At 40.0% G+C, this 18,612-nt stretch overlaps 1 protein-coding gene across 1 annotated transcript in view; it reads right to left on the bottom strand.

Moving 5' to 3' along the window:
- The window catches only part of LOC120019280 (lethal(3)malignant brain tumor-like protein 3), a 39,186-nt gene extending 27,356 nt beyond the window's left edge, over positions 1-11,830 (bottom strand). Inside the window, exons 1-13 of the mRNA XM_038962590.1 lie at positions 11,711-11,830; positions 10,116-10,227; positions 8,724-8,886; positions 7,486-7,615; positions 5,622-5,706; positions 5,335-5,429; positions 4,560-4,664; positions 4,070-4,205; positions 3,601-3,692; positions 2,918-3,069; positions 1,324-1,400; positions 788-873; positions 290-400 (exon numbers count right to left, since the gene is read on the bottom strand). Of these exons, the coding sequence (XP_038818518.1) occupies positions 290-400; positions 788-873; positions 1,324-1,400; positions 2,918-3,069; positions 3,601-3,692; positions 4,070-4,205; positions 4,560-4,664; positions 5,335-5,429; positions 5,622-5,706; positions 7,486-7,615; positions 8,724-8,886; positions 10,116-10,227; positions 11,711-11,830 (1,464 nt within the window). The remainder of the gene's footprint in view (positions 1-289; positions 401-787; positions 874-1,323; positions 1,401-2,917; positions 3,070-3,600; positions 3,693-4,069; positions 4,206-4,559; positions 4,665-5,334; positions 5,430-5,621; positions 5,707-7,485; positions 7,616-8,723; positions 8,887-10,115; positions 10,228-11,710) is intronic.
- Positions 11,831-18,612: the final 6,782 nt, after the last annotated feature.

Raw genomic sequence — 18,612 nt, 5'->3', positions numbered from 1 at the left:
TCCTGTACAGCTGGACTAAACCCCCCCCCCCCCACACACACACACACACACACACACACACACACACACACACACACACACACACCGAGTCAAACTCATCCCTACATCTGAGCTAAAAACTAGTGATGGGAGAGGAAGGGAGACCTCCTAGTTATTGACATAGACAGAAGTGTTGCTCCAGCTGAGTCACAGTATCATGTTGAATGACTCCAGTCTGGAGTGCAGATGGATACTGGTAGACACAGTGGTTAGACAGAGACAGATAAGAGAGTTGAAGAGATGTTCTCACCTGGACCCTGTGGTCGTCAGTGTCTACCACGGTGGCCACTCTGACAAGCATGGGGTTCCTCTTGTCCACCGTCTCCAACTTCATGAGTGGCTGGAAACTGTGGGGGGGTTTCTGTAGAGGGAGAGTGGGGTGGGGGGGTGGGGGGGGGGGGTGTTAGGGCTCAGACACACCAATAGCGCTTGCGGGCCGAGTACTTAGCACCTCTGAACATAATTTGCGAACCGAGTGCGCTCTGATTTTACATGTAGAATCGAGTGAATAACTCCGGTAGTCCGACCTCTACAGCGGGTGGTTCTTAAAGCACAGCGCGCTGACGATTGGCAGACGAACGCTAGATCCACATTCGGTGCGATGTGTGCGCATCTTTAGGCAGCATATCATATGTCACACTCTGCGGCAGACGGCCAGCTAGGCTACTCCAGTAAACTGTGTTGGAATGTAGATGTAGGGCTGCCACATCGTCTTGCGTGCCGAGGATAGAGAGATGAACAGCCGTACCCCTTTAAAAGCCCTGGCAGGAGCCGGTGACGAGTGGGTCTCCTCCAGATACTTTCCCCAGGAGAAATTCTTGACATTGGGGTAACCTACAGGAAAGAGTAATGAAAAGGATTGAGCCAGATTGAGCACAACTACATATGATGTATTATGTAGTACATGTGTGGGCGGGTAAAGTCCCTTGTGCTTTCTGTCATTCTAAACCATCGGTCTTCTCCACAGTGGAATAAAATAATTTACAGATCAGATTAAAACAAACAAAAAAATTCTGTCATTTAGCAGACACTCTTATCCAGAGTGACTTACAGTAGTGAGTGCATACATTTTCATACTTTAATTCATACTGGTCCTCTGTGGAAATTGAACCCACAACCCTGGCGTTGCAAGTGCCATGCTCTACTAACTGAGCTACATGGGCGGTGATCTGTTTGGAAACTTTCCATGTGTTAATCTTTACTTTCAGAACTGTATGCTCAATCATCATTACACATTTGTGGTATCCTGGCATCTACAGGATAAATAGTGAGTTAGTATCTCACCTGGAGGCTTGGTGAGAATCCTGTCGTTGTCTTGACACCAGCCCACTGGATGGATGTATGGACTGGTTGCATCACACCTACGGAGGAGCAGGAGAAGGACAGTGGTAACAAAATGCCATCTGCTCAGCAGATTTCCCATTTCTTTGTATATATATTCCTCCTCTTCCCTATAAACTGTTATGACATGAACTTCCCCACAAACTGTTACGGGGGATTGAATAGGGATAATGTTTAGGAGTAAGCACGAGGATAGGAGAATAGATCAGCTGACATTGTGACAGACTCTGAGCCACTGTGGCTTCAGCCACCTTATTTCTGAGTGATTAACCCGTTCAGCTAACCATGATGGCATGTTATGCAACAATCACTTTGACGTATCGGGACAGTCAGGGCGAGAAAGGATACTTCCGTCACAACTTCCCACTGTTCCCTCTCTCCACGTCCACCATCAGTAGGATAACATATCACTGAATGATGGGCGGCACACCATTGACGAGTAGATTGTAGGTAGTAATACTCCTATGATGCAGTCATTGCATCAGCGTTGCAGGGTAAATTGCAAGGGGCTTGAGAATCTGGTCAGTATATCGCAACCCTCCTTACTTGGCCAAAAAGGTTATAAGACAACTGAAATATCTAAAACGGTTTACTATTTCACCATGGACTCAACATACTGTATCGAAACCAATCCCTTTTTGTGTTGTGCCAGTGTGACACAAAGGTGTGGTAATCTACATTTGAGGATTGCCATTGTTTCTTCCTCAGTGGTCAGTGTTGTTACAGCAAGCTTGTCTAAGGGACAACATAGATTCCTAGTGTCCTACTCTCTGGCCAGGCCAGGGTGAAGCAGAGCCCAGTGGAGTGGTTAACCTGCTCTTTGGCCCAGAGGTGTGATGCTGTAGGGCCTGGGACTGGCTGACGTGAGCTGTAGCGACAACACACGAGAGAGAGCGTCATCTCCCTGGGGGAATCTGCTCGTCCCTTAACCGCTCCAGGCTCTACTCTCTCTCTCTAACTCCTCTCCTCCTTGACATTTATTTGACGATCATCCATAATTCAGCCAATACAAGCTCTTGTATCGTGCAGACTGGGACTTCCTCCTGGCAGTCCAAATCCCAAGCTGGGAGGGCTTAGAGCGGGCACGAAACGGCAGTAACGACACACGCAATTCTCAGTCAGAAAAAGACAAACAAAGGCGAAAATCAACAAGGGTTGGAGGGATGACAATTGAGGGGGGAAAGAAGACTAGAGAATTGTGAGGAAATTGACGTGCGTGCTAGTGTCAAAAGAATAATTCATGGTACAGCCGATTCATACTGTACTTAAAATGTATTACACAAGTAAAGTAGCTTGTTTGCTTGTGTAAAATATTAATAACAAACACTCTGGTAAGAGGCAATGCTTTTCTCCTCCCAGACACAAACATTCTGTTGTAATAAATCTAGCACCATCTAGTGTTCAATTCTGCAACAAGAAAAAAAAAGCAATATAACTTAGATATGGCATCAGTAAACACAAATCACTGCTTTGATTTTGAAGTCTGAAATATTGTAAGGAAATGTTAGGAAATGTAAATCACAAAGTTAGACATTACCAGAAGTCGTAGCTCTCATCCCAGTTATCAAAGTGCACCAGGAATCGACTGTCCACCATGTCTGTTACTGTGGCAACACAGATGAAGGAGGGGTTCTTCTTGTCAATGGCCTCCAGCTTCATCCCAATTCTGAATCCTAAAGGAGTGACAGTCTGGAAAATAAAAACAGGACAGTTACTCAGAGACAAAAGCTCACATGAACCTTCTTGTATTATAGCCTTTAAACTGCTCATGAAACTACTTCATATATATGTTGAACGGGTTGATGTCAAGTATTGCACTTCAATGAAGGAGGTGTAAAACTGGGTGTGAAGTCTAACTAAACTAAACAGTTTCACCTAGTGGTTAAACACTAGTATCAAAGCAATATGAAAGCGATCCGTAAGGCCTTGGACACACTGGGATTTTGTGTCAGAGAATTGCAGATGAAGCCAATGGAAGTCAACAGTTGCTGATAGAATGACAACGCCAACGGAGATGATTGTCCGAGGGGGGGGAAAAAACACACAAACGGTCTGTCTTTTGATGGATGCAACTCGTCCAAACTCGTCCGAAAATAGTTGAATTGAGTTTAACTTTTGACGGACAAAAACTGACAATGATGTATGTCATATACAATTTCATCCGAGTTTATGCATCGGAGTGTGTCCCCGGCCTAAATTAGATCTGTAGGCTGCTCTTACCGTGTTCTGATTCTCAAACAGGGCCTTGGGAGCTGCCTGGGCTTTGCTCAGCTTGATATACGACAGCCAGCTGAACTCCTCGTCCTTTAAACCTGTCCATCCATAGAGGGGGGGGGGGGGGGGGGGATTTGGATAATTTGACTCTTTATCAAATATTCTTGGTTCAATTTCAGGTATGCTAGTAATCATGCAGAAAATAGCTACTAAAAATACACGAGTATTGTTTTCCTGTTGCCATAGGTAACCCGCTTGCACAAAGTCTAACAAATGAATTGTAACCATCCCTATATGACTAGTCTCACATAGGAAAGAAAACTGGTCAGCAATATTGTATTAAGGAAATACTAATGAGAAGATGAGAGAGTGCTACAGCAACAGTTTGAAAATATCCCACCCAAAATGACCAATACTGTATATACGTTATTGTCTTTTCCAGGTGGATATCTGTCTAAGGTGGCATGTCTCTTACCTTTGGGGGGGTGAAGCTTGTGTCCCGTTTTCTCACACCATCCCACAGGGTGAATGTCTGCAGAGTTGGAATTCACCCAGAAGTCATAGTAGTCGGAGTACTTGTCAAAGTGAAGCCGTATTCTGTGTCCTGAAACCTAAACATGGAAGAAGCATTAAGCATCTTCATACATGACATGGCTATCCTGTGTTTGCTACTCAAGGGATGAATTAAGTAGTAGCCTACTGACTAGGCGCGCATATGATGCCAACATAGAGAAGTGGACATAATTCAAAGTACAAAAACGCATTTATGGTCTTATAAATACTGTATTTTGCTAATGCCATTGCATAGCAACACATAAGTCATCACAACTATCACAGCTTGCACTGGAACAAGAACAATGACAATGCAGACTTTGCTTCAGATCTTCCCAAATCTGAAGATATCCATGACATGAGTTTCGACTCCCCTGAGAGGGCAGCAATGATGAGTCGAGGTGAGAGGTTACCTCAGCTACAGTGAGCACACAGTACATGGAGGGGTGCTCTGGATCCACTCCCTCTAGCTTCATTCCCACCCGGAATCCATTCTTACTCTGGGGGAAGGCCTGGTGCTGAAAGGAAAATGTGACGTCATTAGTTTAAAGTACATATTTCCAGGCTTTTGAAAAATAATGAACTTAAAGCTGCAATATGTGACTTTTTGGGCGACCCGGCCAAATTCTCATAGAAATGGGAGTTATAGATCTGCCATTCTCATTGAAAGAAGCAGCAGATATGTTCTATGTGCGCAATTTCTATGCTTCACATTCTCAGGTTTCGTTTTCTGCATCTTTTACTTTTGGGTTTGGAAAACCAGCTTCAAACAGAGGAAAGTACAATATTTATGGTTATGGAAAATATATTGCACAGCAGTTTAGATGGTACAAGGATTCTCTACACTATACTTGCTTGTTTTGTCACATAAACTGAAATTATGCCAACTATTAGAATATTAGCAACCAGGAAATGGTGGAGCGATTTCTGTATAGTGCACCTTTAACACTGTTTTTGTAGGCAAAGAATAACACATGTGATTAATGAGTTGAATAAATGAATTCTCAACATGTAGGAAGAAATGTAGGACTTGATGTGAAATATCATCTTAACCCTGAATGACAAGCTGTAGAGGAGAAATAGACTAAAGAATAGAATGACTAGAAGGAAACGGAGAAGGATAAGGGTTTAGATTTAAGTCAATAACCCATTCTATACAGGCCTGAGGGGTATGGTATGATAGCGCACCTCTTTGAACAGTTTAGTGGGGGCAGCAATGGCTTTGTCCTGCTCCAGATATGAGGCCCAACACCAAGACTTCTTTTTCCCTCCATATGGAACAGCTGCCATAGTGAGACAATGATTCATTAGATTGTGTAAAAAGCAATCCACAACATTACATTGCAACACATGCAGTTAGTGTGTGTGTATGTGCAAATGGCAGTGATTATATCAATATGGTGATTGTGAAAATGAGTATCCGGGGCCTGAGTGGCCCCTCACAAGTGTCCCTCCCACTGCATGTTTCTACTCACTGTGTCTCAGTAGGCCTGCGTCCCCCCTCCGTTTCCTTCTTCCTCGCGGCGCGCCACGGGTCGTCTTCCTGCTGTCTTTCTCCTCCTGTTTGATGCACACAGGAGGCTTTACACACTAGAACACTAGAATATGCAGGAACATTTTAAGACTAAGAACAGTACCAGTCAAAAGTTTGGACACACCTACTCATTCCAGGGTTTTTCTTTATTTTTACTATTTTCTACATTGTAGAATAATAGTGAAGACATCAAAACTATGAAATAACACATGGAATCAACCATCAAGTGCTATGATGAAACTGTCTCTCACGAGGTCCGCCACAGGAAAGGAAGACCCAGAGTTACCTCTGCTGCAGAGGATAAGATCATTAGATTTACCAGCCTCAGAAATTGAAGCCCAAATAAATGCTTCACAGAGTTCAAGTAACAGACACATCTCAACATCAACTGTTCAGAGGAGACTGCGTGAATCAGGCCTTCATGGTCGAATTGCTGCAAAGAAAACACTACTAAAGGACACCAATAAGAAGACACTTGCTTGGGCCAAGAAACATGAGCAATGGACATTAGACCAGTAAAATCTGTCCTTTGGTCTGATGAGTCCAAACTGCCGTGTCTTTGTGAGACGCAGAGTAGGTGAACAGATGATCTCTGTATGTGTGATTCCCACCGTGAAGCATGGAGGAGGTGTGATGGTGTGGGGGTGCTTTGCTGGTAACACTGTGATTTATTTAGAATTCAAGGCACACTTAACATGGCTGCCACAGCATTCTGCAGCGATACACCATACAATCTGGTTTGCGCTTAGTGGGACTGTTATTTGTTTTTCAACAGGACAATGACCCAACACACCTCTAGGCTGTGTAAGGGCTATTTGACCAAGAAGGAGAATGATGTAGTGCTGCATCAGATGACCTGGCCTCTACAATCACCCGACCTCAACCCAATTGAGATGGTTTGGGATAGGTTGGACTGCAGAGTGAAGGAAAAGCAGCCAACAAGTTCTCAGCATGTGGGAACTCCTTCAAGACTGTTGGAAAAGCATTCCAGGTGAAGCTGGTTGAGAGAACACCAAGAGTGTGCAAAGCTATCATCAAGGCAAAGGGTGGCTACTTTGAAGAATCTAAAATCTAAAATATATTTTGATTTATTTAACACCTTTTTGGTTACTACATAATTTGACTGGTACTGTATGTAAATGTGATATTTCAGTTTTATAATTTTTATACACTTGCAAACATTTCTAAAAACCTGTTTTTGCTTTGTCATTATGGGGTATTGTGTGTAGACTGATGAGGGAAATAAATGATTTGATCAATTTTAGAATAAGGCTGTAACCTAACAAAATGTGGAAAAAGTCAAGGGGTCTGAATACTTTCCGAATGCACTGTACTCACACATACAGTACAGACTAGAGCAATGTGACATTTTGGCGCAGGCAATGAGGACAGTGTTTACGAGGTAGTATTGAAATCATTCTGAATTTGTGTTTACTGTACATTGAAATGTTTCCATTTTGAAACAATAATGATAAAATCAGAGATTAGCCAAGAGTTATCTACACCAGTCGGGTCGCAGCACGTTCTGTGAAGCATTCATTTAGTACGAGTTATGACACCTCAGCAGGAAAGGCATGCAAGGCTAACGCGTCATCCCTCAAAATCTTGTGCAATTTGGAGTGATGCCAAAAGATTTACAGACTTGAGGTTCTATACCATATAAATCAAATAAGCAATATCTACAAAATGTGATGAAATATCAGTAAGATGTCAACAGTTATGTATAATTCAGTAGGTACACAATTCAGGATAACATTTGTAAAAAATAAAAATAAAAATCCTTGGCGTAATAAAGTAATACTGACATAGACCTCATCATCGTCCTCAGACGGGACCTCTGTGGTGTCCATCTTGTACTGCTGCAAAGACCTCTTACGGCTGACCCCCACCACCTCCCCATTACTCTTCCAAACTTCTTTCTTTAGCTTCAGCTCACTGCAGTGGAAAGAAAATATAGAGTAAAGGTTTGTGCAAAAAGGATTACCCTTCTAATAAACTATAGTTTCAGTAATAGCTGAACTGCAAAATATCTAAAGCATGGCCAGCATGAAACATTTATGCCAAAATAGTCTTCATTCATGGCAATTTCTGAAATCTAGGCGCAATGACTAAAAAAATAAACAAAGAAATGCACTAATGAAGTGCTGGGCAGAAAACAAAACTGATTGTTACTAGGATATTATTAGATTGTATAACTAAATTGATTTTCAAGTCTAAAATTTTAAGGGGGACCACACCTTGTATTTCAGATTCATAACGCATTACTCCTACATTGACTTACTCAAGGGCTGCCTATGAATAATCCTATCATCATCATCAAAATCTAACAAAAATTACAATCTTAACTGTTTAATACAGGATGTATAGTCTGTCTTTCTCTTCTCTGTTGCCATGGCAGTAGTAAATCCACAGAAGGAATACCACTTTAAGGTGCAACGTTCTGTTCGCAGTTTCTCCAATTTAAAACAATGGATATTGGGGGGCCACGGTAGCACTGTCTCTCTCTCTCTCTCTCTCTCCAGCTCAGAGCTGCATTAGCATCACCGCGAGTCTTTACATTTAACTGATCAATTATTTCTGGCTTCCACCCTGCATAGGATGGCTTGCCAAAGAAATGTTTAGGAGGTAGACTTATTGATTTTCTTAAGTATATGAAATATGTTTATAGTTGTTGTGGTTATGAATGTAGGAAACAAAATATATATGGTTGCTTATATCAGCACATCGAGACATGAATAATAAAAATTAAAATAAAAATTACGTTAAAAAATGTATTTAACCACGATAATTTCGCATAATAGCACAATGTATGTCTCTCATTGGCTGGGTGAAAGTCTGTACTGGCCATTAAGCGGAAGTTATTACAAACAGAACTTCATAAGCACAATAAACACCAGTTCAACTACCGGAAAGTAGCATATGCAGAAACTGCAGTTGTGACCAGACCAGAATAGATGCCCTGGATACTAATGAAACCCTAGTCCTCCCCACTCCCCAGGCCGCTCCCGAGGCCACTCCCCAGCCCACTCCCCAGCCCACTCACTCCTGCTGGTCCTGCTGTAGACAGCGCTCACTGCAGTGGAGGCCATCAGACATGAAGTCCACGGGGGAGCCCTTCCTTTGGCAGCGCACACACACCAGACCTCTCTGGGCCCACTGCCCCTCCTGCATCTCCTCTATCTCTTTCACGGCTACCGCAGCACTGTCTGAGAGGGTTGTGGAAGGAGGGAGAGAGGGCGAAGAAAAGAGAGTCACAAAGTCATCCTCACCCATATCCTGTGTGGCTAATGAATCATTTCTAAGCTCAAGGTCAATAAGAACAGAGCAATGGGATAACATAAAAGGTTCCCATGCATTCCCTGTTTCATTAAAAAACAACAGCAGCATAGCCACCAGCTAGACTGAGACTCAAATTGAAGGCCTTATTTTGAGATAATCAGAAATGCTCAAATAGATAGCTGATAGCTGACCGCTTATGATGATCACGATTCACCATTTTGTGATTAGCTTTGCTGAGCTCAATTCGACTGACTCTCATGCCTAGGGTTAGACACAATAATGACAATTATTGAAAATGCACATGTCTTGTATATCAAAGGTATCCTAAACTATTAACATGAAATACTATTTCAGACAGAAAAGTTACAGGATGGATAATTATCCAGTTTTGTAAATAGCCATTATAGACAATATAATTATTTGCAGTGAAACGTAAAAACAAAGCCAACTCTACAGCAGTGCCCCTGTGACAACCATTTTGGACCCCCTTGTGGCCCCCCTAAATGTGGAGTATGAAATAATTTTTTACATAACTAATTTTTGCTATCGTTCTTCATTTTACATCCGTTATTAGACAGTGGCAACGATGATGATTCTGAACATGGTCTTTTGCCTGCTAATGTGACGAAAACGATATGACAACAATAACGTCTAATGTAACTGGCCCCTCTAACAGTACAACTGGCCCCTCTAACAGTACAACTGGCCCCTCTAACAGTACAACTGGCCCCTCTAACAGTACAAATGGCCCCTCTAACAGTACAACTGGCCCCTCTAACAGTACAACTGGCCCCTCTAACAGTACAACTGGCCCCTCTAACAGTACAACTGGCCCCTCTAACAGTACAACTGGCCCCTCTAACAGTACAACTGGCCCCAGCTTGGCCCCCCCAGTTGAAATGGTCTAGAACCGCCACTGCTCTACAGCGGCTTCTTAAAGACTGTATGCATGGTGTGTGATAAGCTGGTGAAAACCTTCAGTTAAACATGCCTAGTTGAAAGATGAAACAGAAAATATATGCACATCCCACCGGATCAGGTGCATCTCAGACCCCAATGGGGATACAAACATTGTACATGCGTATGCTTACATCTTATAAATATATCCCTTCCGGGAGCATCTAAAAGTTGTGGACATTGAACCATGCCATCTTACCCTCCTGAGCAGTGGGCACTGCCCATGTAATGGTGGCATGAGCTTTCTTCACACTCTCATCTTCTCCCTCCTCTGTCAGGACCTCCAAGACTCCAAACTCATTCACCTTAAACTAATAAACATAACACAAACTTTCAAAATGGATTAAAAATCAATGTTTTTCTCTCACCCATCTACACACAATAGCCCATAATGACAAAGTGAAAATGTGTTTTTAGAAATGTTAGCAAATTTATTGAAAATTAAATACAGAAATATCTAATTTACATAAGTATTCACACCCCTGAGTCAATACATGTTAGAATCACCTTTGGCAGCGATTACATCTGTTAGTCTTTCTGGATAAGTCTCTAAGAGCTTTGCACACCTGGATTGTACAATATTTGTCTATTTTTCTTTTTTAAATTCTTCAAGCTCTGTCAAGTTGGTTGTTGATCATTGCTAGACGGCCATTTTCAAGTCTTGCCATAGATTTTCAAGCCGATTTAAGTAAAAACTGTAACTAGGCCACTTAGGAACATTCAATGTCGTCTGGTAAGCAACTCTAGAGTATATTTGGCCTTGTGTTTTAGGTTACAGTCCTGCTGAAATGCGAATTTGTCTCCCAATGTCTGTTGGAAGCAGACTGAACCAGGTTTTCCTCTAGGATTGCGCTTGTGCTTAGCTCTATTCAGTTTATTTTTATATTTAAAAACTCCGTAATTCTTGCCTATGGCAAGCATACCCATAACACGATGCAGCCACCACCATGCTTGAACATGTGAAGAGTGGTACTCAGTGATGTGTTGTGTTGGATTTGCCCCCAAACATAACGCTTTGTATTGAGGACATAAAGTTCATGTCTTTCCACATTTCATACAGTTTTACTTTAGTGCCTTACTGCAAACAGGAAGCATGTTTTGGAATATTTTTCTTTTGTTCCTGAGTTAGGAAGGACGCCTATATCTTTGTAGTGACTGGGTGTATTGATACACCATCCAAAGTGTAATTAATAACTGAAATGCTCAAAGGGATATTCGATGTCTGTTTAAAAAATATATATATTTACTCATCTACCAATAGGTGCCCTTCTTTGCAAGGCATTGGAAAACCTCTCTTGAATACTTATTGACTCAAGACATTTCAGCTTTTAATTTTTAATAAATGTATCAACTTTTCTAAAAACATAATTCCTCTTTGACATAATAGGGTATTGTGTGTAGCCAGTGACACAAAATCTCAATTTAATCCCATTTTAAATTCAGGCTGTAACACAACAATATGTGGAAAAAGTCAAGGGGTGTGAATACTTTCTGAAAACACTCTATATGTGAGGAGTGAGGACATACTGTATATTTAGATGAATAGTGTGATTAGCGCCATGTGACCTAGTCAGGAAAAAGTCCTTGGTCCTAATTATGAATTATACAATTTATGATTTATACAATTATATATATCATTGATTTTGTCATTACACAAATGGATCATTCTATTTCATTATAATGTGTCCTTATTCTGATAGGTATAACACAAGTAAAAAATATATATATATATATATATATATATATATATATATGGCAACATTGAACGTTTTCAGCTATTGTGGTGATGTGTACCTTCAGCTCACTCCCAGTTAGTGTTCCAATACCATCTTTCCAGTCCATGGCACCATACACATCAAAATCAGGAGTTGCTGCATTTGTAGCTGTATTTGTAGCATTTTTAGACTCATCCATGTTAAAAATGGGGATATCTGAAAAAGACAAGATGAAGCCACACCAGACAATAAATAACACTGTGCAGAATGAATATGGCATAGGCCTACTGAATCTACATAAACTGACGTTAAAAACATCAGTTTAGTAAAGTTACTGCAACCGTAGTCCTGCGCAAAGTGCAAGTCAAATGAAAAGAAGAGAAACAAATGAACGTTTCACAGACCGGCTTTGCAACAGTGTCTCAATAATGGTTTCACAGACCGGCTTTGCAACAGTGTCTCAATAATGGTTTCACAGACCGGCTTTGCAACAGTGTCTCAATAATGGTTTCACAGACCGGCTTTGCAACAGTGTCTCAATAATGGTTTCACAGACCGGCTTTGCAACAGTGTCTCAATTATTGTTGAAATGTAACAGCGGAAGGCCTGCAACATTGTAACTCAATGACATACATCAACCACTAGAGGTCAGTGCTGACTAGGTTTAGACGACTGCGTTTGAAACTTTCAGACCCTATCAAACAATGAAATCACTGAACAAAAAATGTAGACGATATGTTTAACGTATTTGATAGAAATTATGAATTATTGATAGTTCATGCAATAGGCCTATGATCTATCAATATTGCTGTCTTTCAAATATAATTCATGACATTTCGGTAGGGTATATAATTTGTGTGTTATGTATGCGCCTAAAATAATAAGTATAGGCATTAAAACAGTAGCCTACATTAACAGCAAATCGTTGCCAGGCATTTACGAAATTGCAATATGAAAGTAACTTACATTTTATGCATGCAAAATGCATTTCCATCCCAAACTATTTGAAGGATCGATCCTCTCTCTGCTAAGCGTCAAAATTGCATCATATGCAGATAACACTTTTTAGAATTATCAACAAATATTATTACAAAGGAAAATTCCGCGTGTTTACTGTGCACATGTTATTCAACCTGTGTGTTAGATTTTATCATCAGATGTCCATTGTCGGTTATGAGCGTTATTAATATTTATTTCGAGCTTTCTGAGTCAAATAGTTTTAATTACGAGTGGGATTAAATGATTCGGTTGGGCGCAACCAGTTCGCATTTCCTTTGTATTCCAACTAGGTGTGTTACAGATATTTTGTGATGTCCCTTAGCAAGACGCTAATCATGCATTGTATCAGATATTAACACTTTTCTTTGCTCTGATACTATTTAATGTGTTTTAAAGCCAGTTTCCCAAAATGGCGGAGCTGGAATATAGTCCTATATAATTCTCACCGACAGGCCTGCAGACTCGTTGCTCTACAACAAACATAATATTTTAACTGCCATGAAAGCTTTTTGGAAGGAAATTATGATATAAATATTTTAGACCAGTTCGCTTGTCAAGCGCAATGTCTTCCTCTCCCCAGCCATAACAGGGAATTACACTGAAGCAAACATTATTCTTGAAAGAGTATAATATACCATTATTATATACGTCTCTGGGAGACAAGAAATCTAGCACAACATATTTTCTATCATTGCAGTAATTTTCGACGCAACTTTTGTTACAATTTTAGAACGCAATATATTCACGCTCTACGCATTGAACCTCTTCCTGACTGATATTATTGATGACACGTCCAGTCGTTTTGTACTTATTGCTAAGTTTTGGTCAAATTCCGTCGCAATGAACCTCTAGCGAAAGTATTATATAACAGATCACTCATTACTATAATGCATAATTTCCTCCATCAATTGTTTTATGCTAAAGTACATTTGTTTTAATTTGTCTGTTTCTTACCCAAATTCTCCCACGAGTACTGACAAATTGCCCAGGCAGCCGTCAATGCGCATGAGCATGGCTCTGAGCGAGTGCTTGCGGTGGGTGCCTCAGCTAGACTGTAAAACACATCATGCCAATATCGAAAGTTTGAGCTGGTTGAATAACAACATATGTAATAGATTAAGCCATTATTTGTCGCATAACCTAGTCATCGACATAAAACCATCAGCAAATTATTATGGAAGCGTTGTGGATGTTCGGAGACTGAGATAGGCGATGATTAGAATAAAATAACACGAATACCATGTTACTAAAAATAAAACCCAGTTTGCTTGTCGACAGTGAAATGGGGTGACTTGCGAAATAGCACAAAGAACGTCCAAAAACGTTTTAATACCGACATTGTGTTGTATCCTTTAACATAAGTTGCGCCATCAACCTATTTTTCAATTTTGTGTTTAGGTTTACGCATCAACGTTGTTATCGTTACAGTTAAAAATAAAAAAACAATCTGCTTGTGAGTCCTGTGCAAGAAACCATGCAAATTAAAGCAGATTGATGTACAAAGTTCCTTTATGCCATGTTGTAGTCTGTTATTACTATGAACAAATTGGCTCAGCTTGATTTAATGACATCTAAATGAAAAACAGTAATGGGCTGTAGCCTGGGCTGTAGCCATGGCCTACTGTTTAATTCCGTAACTCAGACATCCAGCTACCTTTATTGGACTTCTAGTTTAGCTTCTCTAGAGTTGATCAAGGGAACTTTAGAACACAATATAATAGAATAGAATATACAGAACAGATATAACAGAATAGAATATTGTATAATATAATAGAATACAGTTAGAATAGAATACACTAAGTTTGACTTCCATCAGTAATGGCTTTCCAGACTGAAGCAAATGTTGTACTGTAACGTTTTGTGTAGATTTTGTAGTCAATCAAGCTTATCATTCATTTCCATTACCATTGCCTGAAGTTATACAAAACATATCCCATATGGTCTTATAGATATGATCATGAGTATGACTACTTTTTCTGTAAAATCTTTCATACTTATGGGCTGCTCTGTAAGAGCACGTATGGCAAATGCGTACTGCATGGGGTGCTACTGCTGTTGCAGATCACCGTACTGTAAATTTAATTTGTACCTTATGGAGCCCAATTCCAAGTTATGGAATGTCCATAGCCATAGTGGCATGGCATAAGGGAAATTACTTCATTGGGAGCCCTTTCCTACATATGACTGAGCAATTAACTGAAGAAATGCTTTGTGTTGGTGATCTCTCCTCTATTGCATGTTTAGCGATGGTTATGCACTCACTGTACATAACATTAGTTATTAGTGAGTTACAGTGTCACTAATCCACTACAAAGAAAATAAGTGCATATGATGCAGTGCTGATTAGGGCATGGAGGGTGATTGTCAAAAGACATACTGAGGACTGTGTTCATGGTTTAAGTGCTTAGGACTTGTTTCTGTTTCCTCAAAGTTCTGTCATGGTTTTAACGACACATGTAGCACGGGCCTTGTTAATATCTCAACTCTAAACATTCAAGAATATGTCCGGTTTGCAGAGAGATCATATGTCGCACAATACACTGTAGATCAGTGGGCCAGAGAAGCAGAGAACACCACGGTTCTGAAGAACTGTGTGTCCTATTTACATTTCATTTACCCAGAGTCAAGTCTGGCTTGCCTCCTGGTGCTCCAGCAGCTGTTACAGTATATACACCCCAACAGGCCAACAACACATTAATATTCTAAACAAAAATATGGCCCGGTGAATATGCATGCACTGACATCACAGTGTGTGAAGACAGGTTGGTTGTCACACCACTCAGGTGTATTTCTAGCCATTGTGGGTTGGTGCTGCTGTAGAAGTGGTCCGGGCCTTGGGTCGGGCTTTATCCAGAATGGATTGAGATAGGAAGCTTTTTTCATGTGTTTAAGCCCATTAAGAACAGTCCTCATCCTCCTGCTGTGTTTGCTCTAGGTAGGCTTCCTTTTAGCAACTCCAATGATAAAAGATAAAGGCGGCCATTCATGTTGTTGGACTGCTGTTGCAGGTATTGTGGGTATTGAGGGTATACTCTGAAGCGCAAAAAACAAACATCAATCAAGATCAAGACCAATGTCAGTTAAACATGGGTAAATACGTTGGACTCCAGTTTTGGATACCACAGGAAGTGGAGCAGTAGGGAACTAAATGTACGTGTTAACCTGTCAACTTAGTGTGGCACTGTGTACATACAGTCATAACCAAAATTATTGGCATCCTTGATAAAGATGAGCAAAAAAGACTGTATAAAATATATAATACTAATACTGAGCTATATTGTATGCAATTTTTTAAAAATATATTATTTATACTAATACAATTGCTCAGAGAAAGAGATTTTGTTTAAAATAATATTTGTTTTTTTCTCAAAAAGATAGGGGTCAAATGATTGCTACCCCTGTTTTCAATCGGGGTCAAGTCCTGAGACTGAGATGGTTTTGTGGCCAAGTAACCATTTATTTTTGGATTTTGATGTGTGCTATGGGTTATTGTCTTGCTGGAAGATCCACTTGCAGCCAAGTTTCAGCCTCCTGGCAGAGGCAACCAGGTTTTTGGCTAAAATGTCCTGGTACTGGGTAAAGTTAATGAAGCCATTGACCTTAACAAGGGCCCCAGGACCAGTGGAAGCAAAATAACCCCATAACATCAAAGATCCAGCACCATATTTCACAGTCGGGATGGGGTTCTTTGCATCGATCCTTCATTCGATGCCAAACCCACCACTGGTGTGTGTGGCCAAAGAGCTCTATTTTCACGTCATCTGATCATAGCACCGGTTCCGATCCAAGTGCCAATGCCGTTTATCAACCTTCAGCCTTTACATTTGTTGGATGACATGAACATTTAACTCATTGGCCACGCACACCAGTGGTGGGTTTGGCGTCGAAAGCAGGATGCGAAGAACCCCATACCTACTGTAAAATATGGTGGTGGATCTTTGATGTTATGGGGCTATTTTGCTTCCACTGGTCCTGGACTTTACCCAGTACCAGGACATTTTAGCCAAAAACTTGCTTGCCTCTGCCAGAAAGCTGAAACGTGGCCGCAAGTGGATCTTCCAGCAAGACAATAACCCCAAGCACACAACAAAATCCACAAATAATAGATATTTTATAATATTTTATAAAATAATATATATTTTCCACAATATTCAAATGGTTTGAAGACCACAAAATCAAAATTTTGCAATAGCCATCTCAGTCTTGACTTGAACCCCATTGAAAACCTCTGATTTGAATTGAAGACGGCAGTCCAAAGATTCTGTATGGAGGAATGGTCTAAGATCCCTCCCAATGTGTTCTCCAATCTCATAAAACATTTTCGAAAACGTCTCAGTGCCGTTATGCTAACAAAGGAAGGGCGCCTGAGTATTGAAAACAGGGGTGTCAATCATTTTGACCCCTATCTTTCATAGAATGTTTTTAATTTTTCACTGAGTAATTGTATTAGTATAAAATAATATAATTTCCCCATTTTTTTTAGCACCCAATATAGCTCAGTATTTGTATTATTTATTGTATACAGTCTTTTTTGCTAATTTTTATCAAGGTTGACAATCATTTCGGTCATGACTGTAGGTCATATGCAGCTGCTGTCTATTGTAAATATCACAAAACAGCTGACTAGTCAATTTAGAGCATTTGGTCTGGACTTCTAATACCTCCCATTGAAATGACTGAACCTATCTGAGTATACTGAGTATAGTTTAAGCAAGTATTTTAGTGTGAAATGCCTACATGGCCTTCCTTTTAGTAGTTTTGTGGTGACAGCAATGGTTGAATGACTCCATATTATTATGGATCATATTATAGGTTTTATTAGGAATGAACGACTGAACTTCTTAGGGTCTTGTGTGATGGAGTCCTATATCATGTAAAAATTGTTCTCCAGAACTTGCTGATGGACATGATGTCCTTCTATTCTGTTTACTACATTTTGGTCAGTCTTTGCATTGGTATTTTCAGGGTCTAAAATAATAGATATTTTCCACAATATTCAAATGAAGTATATCCTGTCTTTCATATATAGTAGTTCCATTGTCATATGTTGTGGTACATGATTGACTTGTACTTCCTTTCTTGTGAACACAGAAACTACCCACAAAAACATGCACGATGTCTGCATGGAACCCACATTTTGCTTTCTGCCAAAAAGCATCACAAATGATGTCCCTAGTGCTACCTCACACATTTACTGTAACTACAGTTAATGGCAAATGTATCATTTATGACTCAAGTTTCACACGATTCATATTCTCTGCAGGGTACATGAGGTTGACAGCCTTTTAGCACACTTTGACTGCACAACACAACCATCATTGCAAAGTCCAAAATAGGTGAGTTGATCCAAGGCTTTATTCTTGTTATTCAGTAGTTGGAAACATTACCCTTTTTTAGATTGACTACCAATTATGTGTGTTCATGTTGGTAAACATGTTGGTTGGGTTTCTTTATAGCACTTTGTGACATCTGCTCAGTGGTGTAAAGTACTTAAGTAAAAAAAAATAAAAAAATAAAAAAGTATCTGTACTTTACTTTACTATTTATATTTTTGACAACTTGTACTTTTCCTTCACTACATTCCTAAAATTATGTACTTTTTACTCCATACATTTTCCCTGACACCCAAAAGTACTCGTTACATTTTGACAGGAAAATGGTCCAATTCATACACTTATCATGAGAACATCCCTGGTCATCCCTATTGCATCTGATCTGGCGAACTCACTAAAAACAAATGCTTCAGGTTTGTAAATGATGTCTGAGTATGCCCCTGGCTATCCATAAATGAAAAAAACAAGAAAATGGTGCCGTATGTTTTGCTTAATATAACGAATTAGAAATTAATTATACTTTTACTTTTGAAACTTAAGTACGTTTTAGCAATTCCATTTACTTTTGATACTTAAGTATATTTAAAACCAAATATTTTAAGACTTTTACTCAAGTAGTATTTTACTGGGTGACTTTCACTTTTACTTT

This window comes from Salvelinus namaycush, chromosome 24 (genome assembly GCF_016432855.1).
Source record: "Salvelinus namaycush isolate Seneca chromosome 24, SaNama_1.0, whole genome shotgun sequence".
NCBI lineage: Eukaryota > Metazoa > Chordata > Actinopteri > Salmoniformes > Salmonidae > Salvelinus > Salvelinus namaycush.
This window is presented reverse-complemented; position numbering and strand designations above follow the sequence as displayed.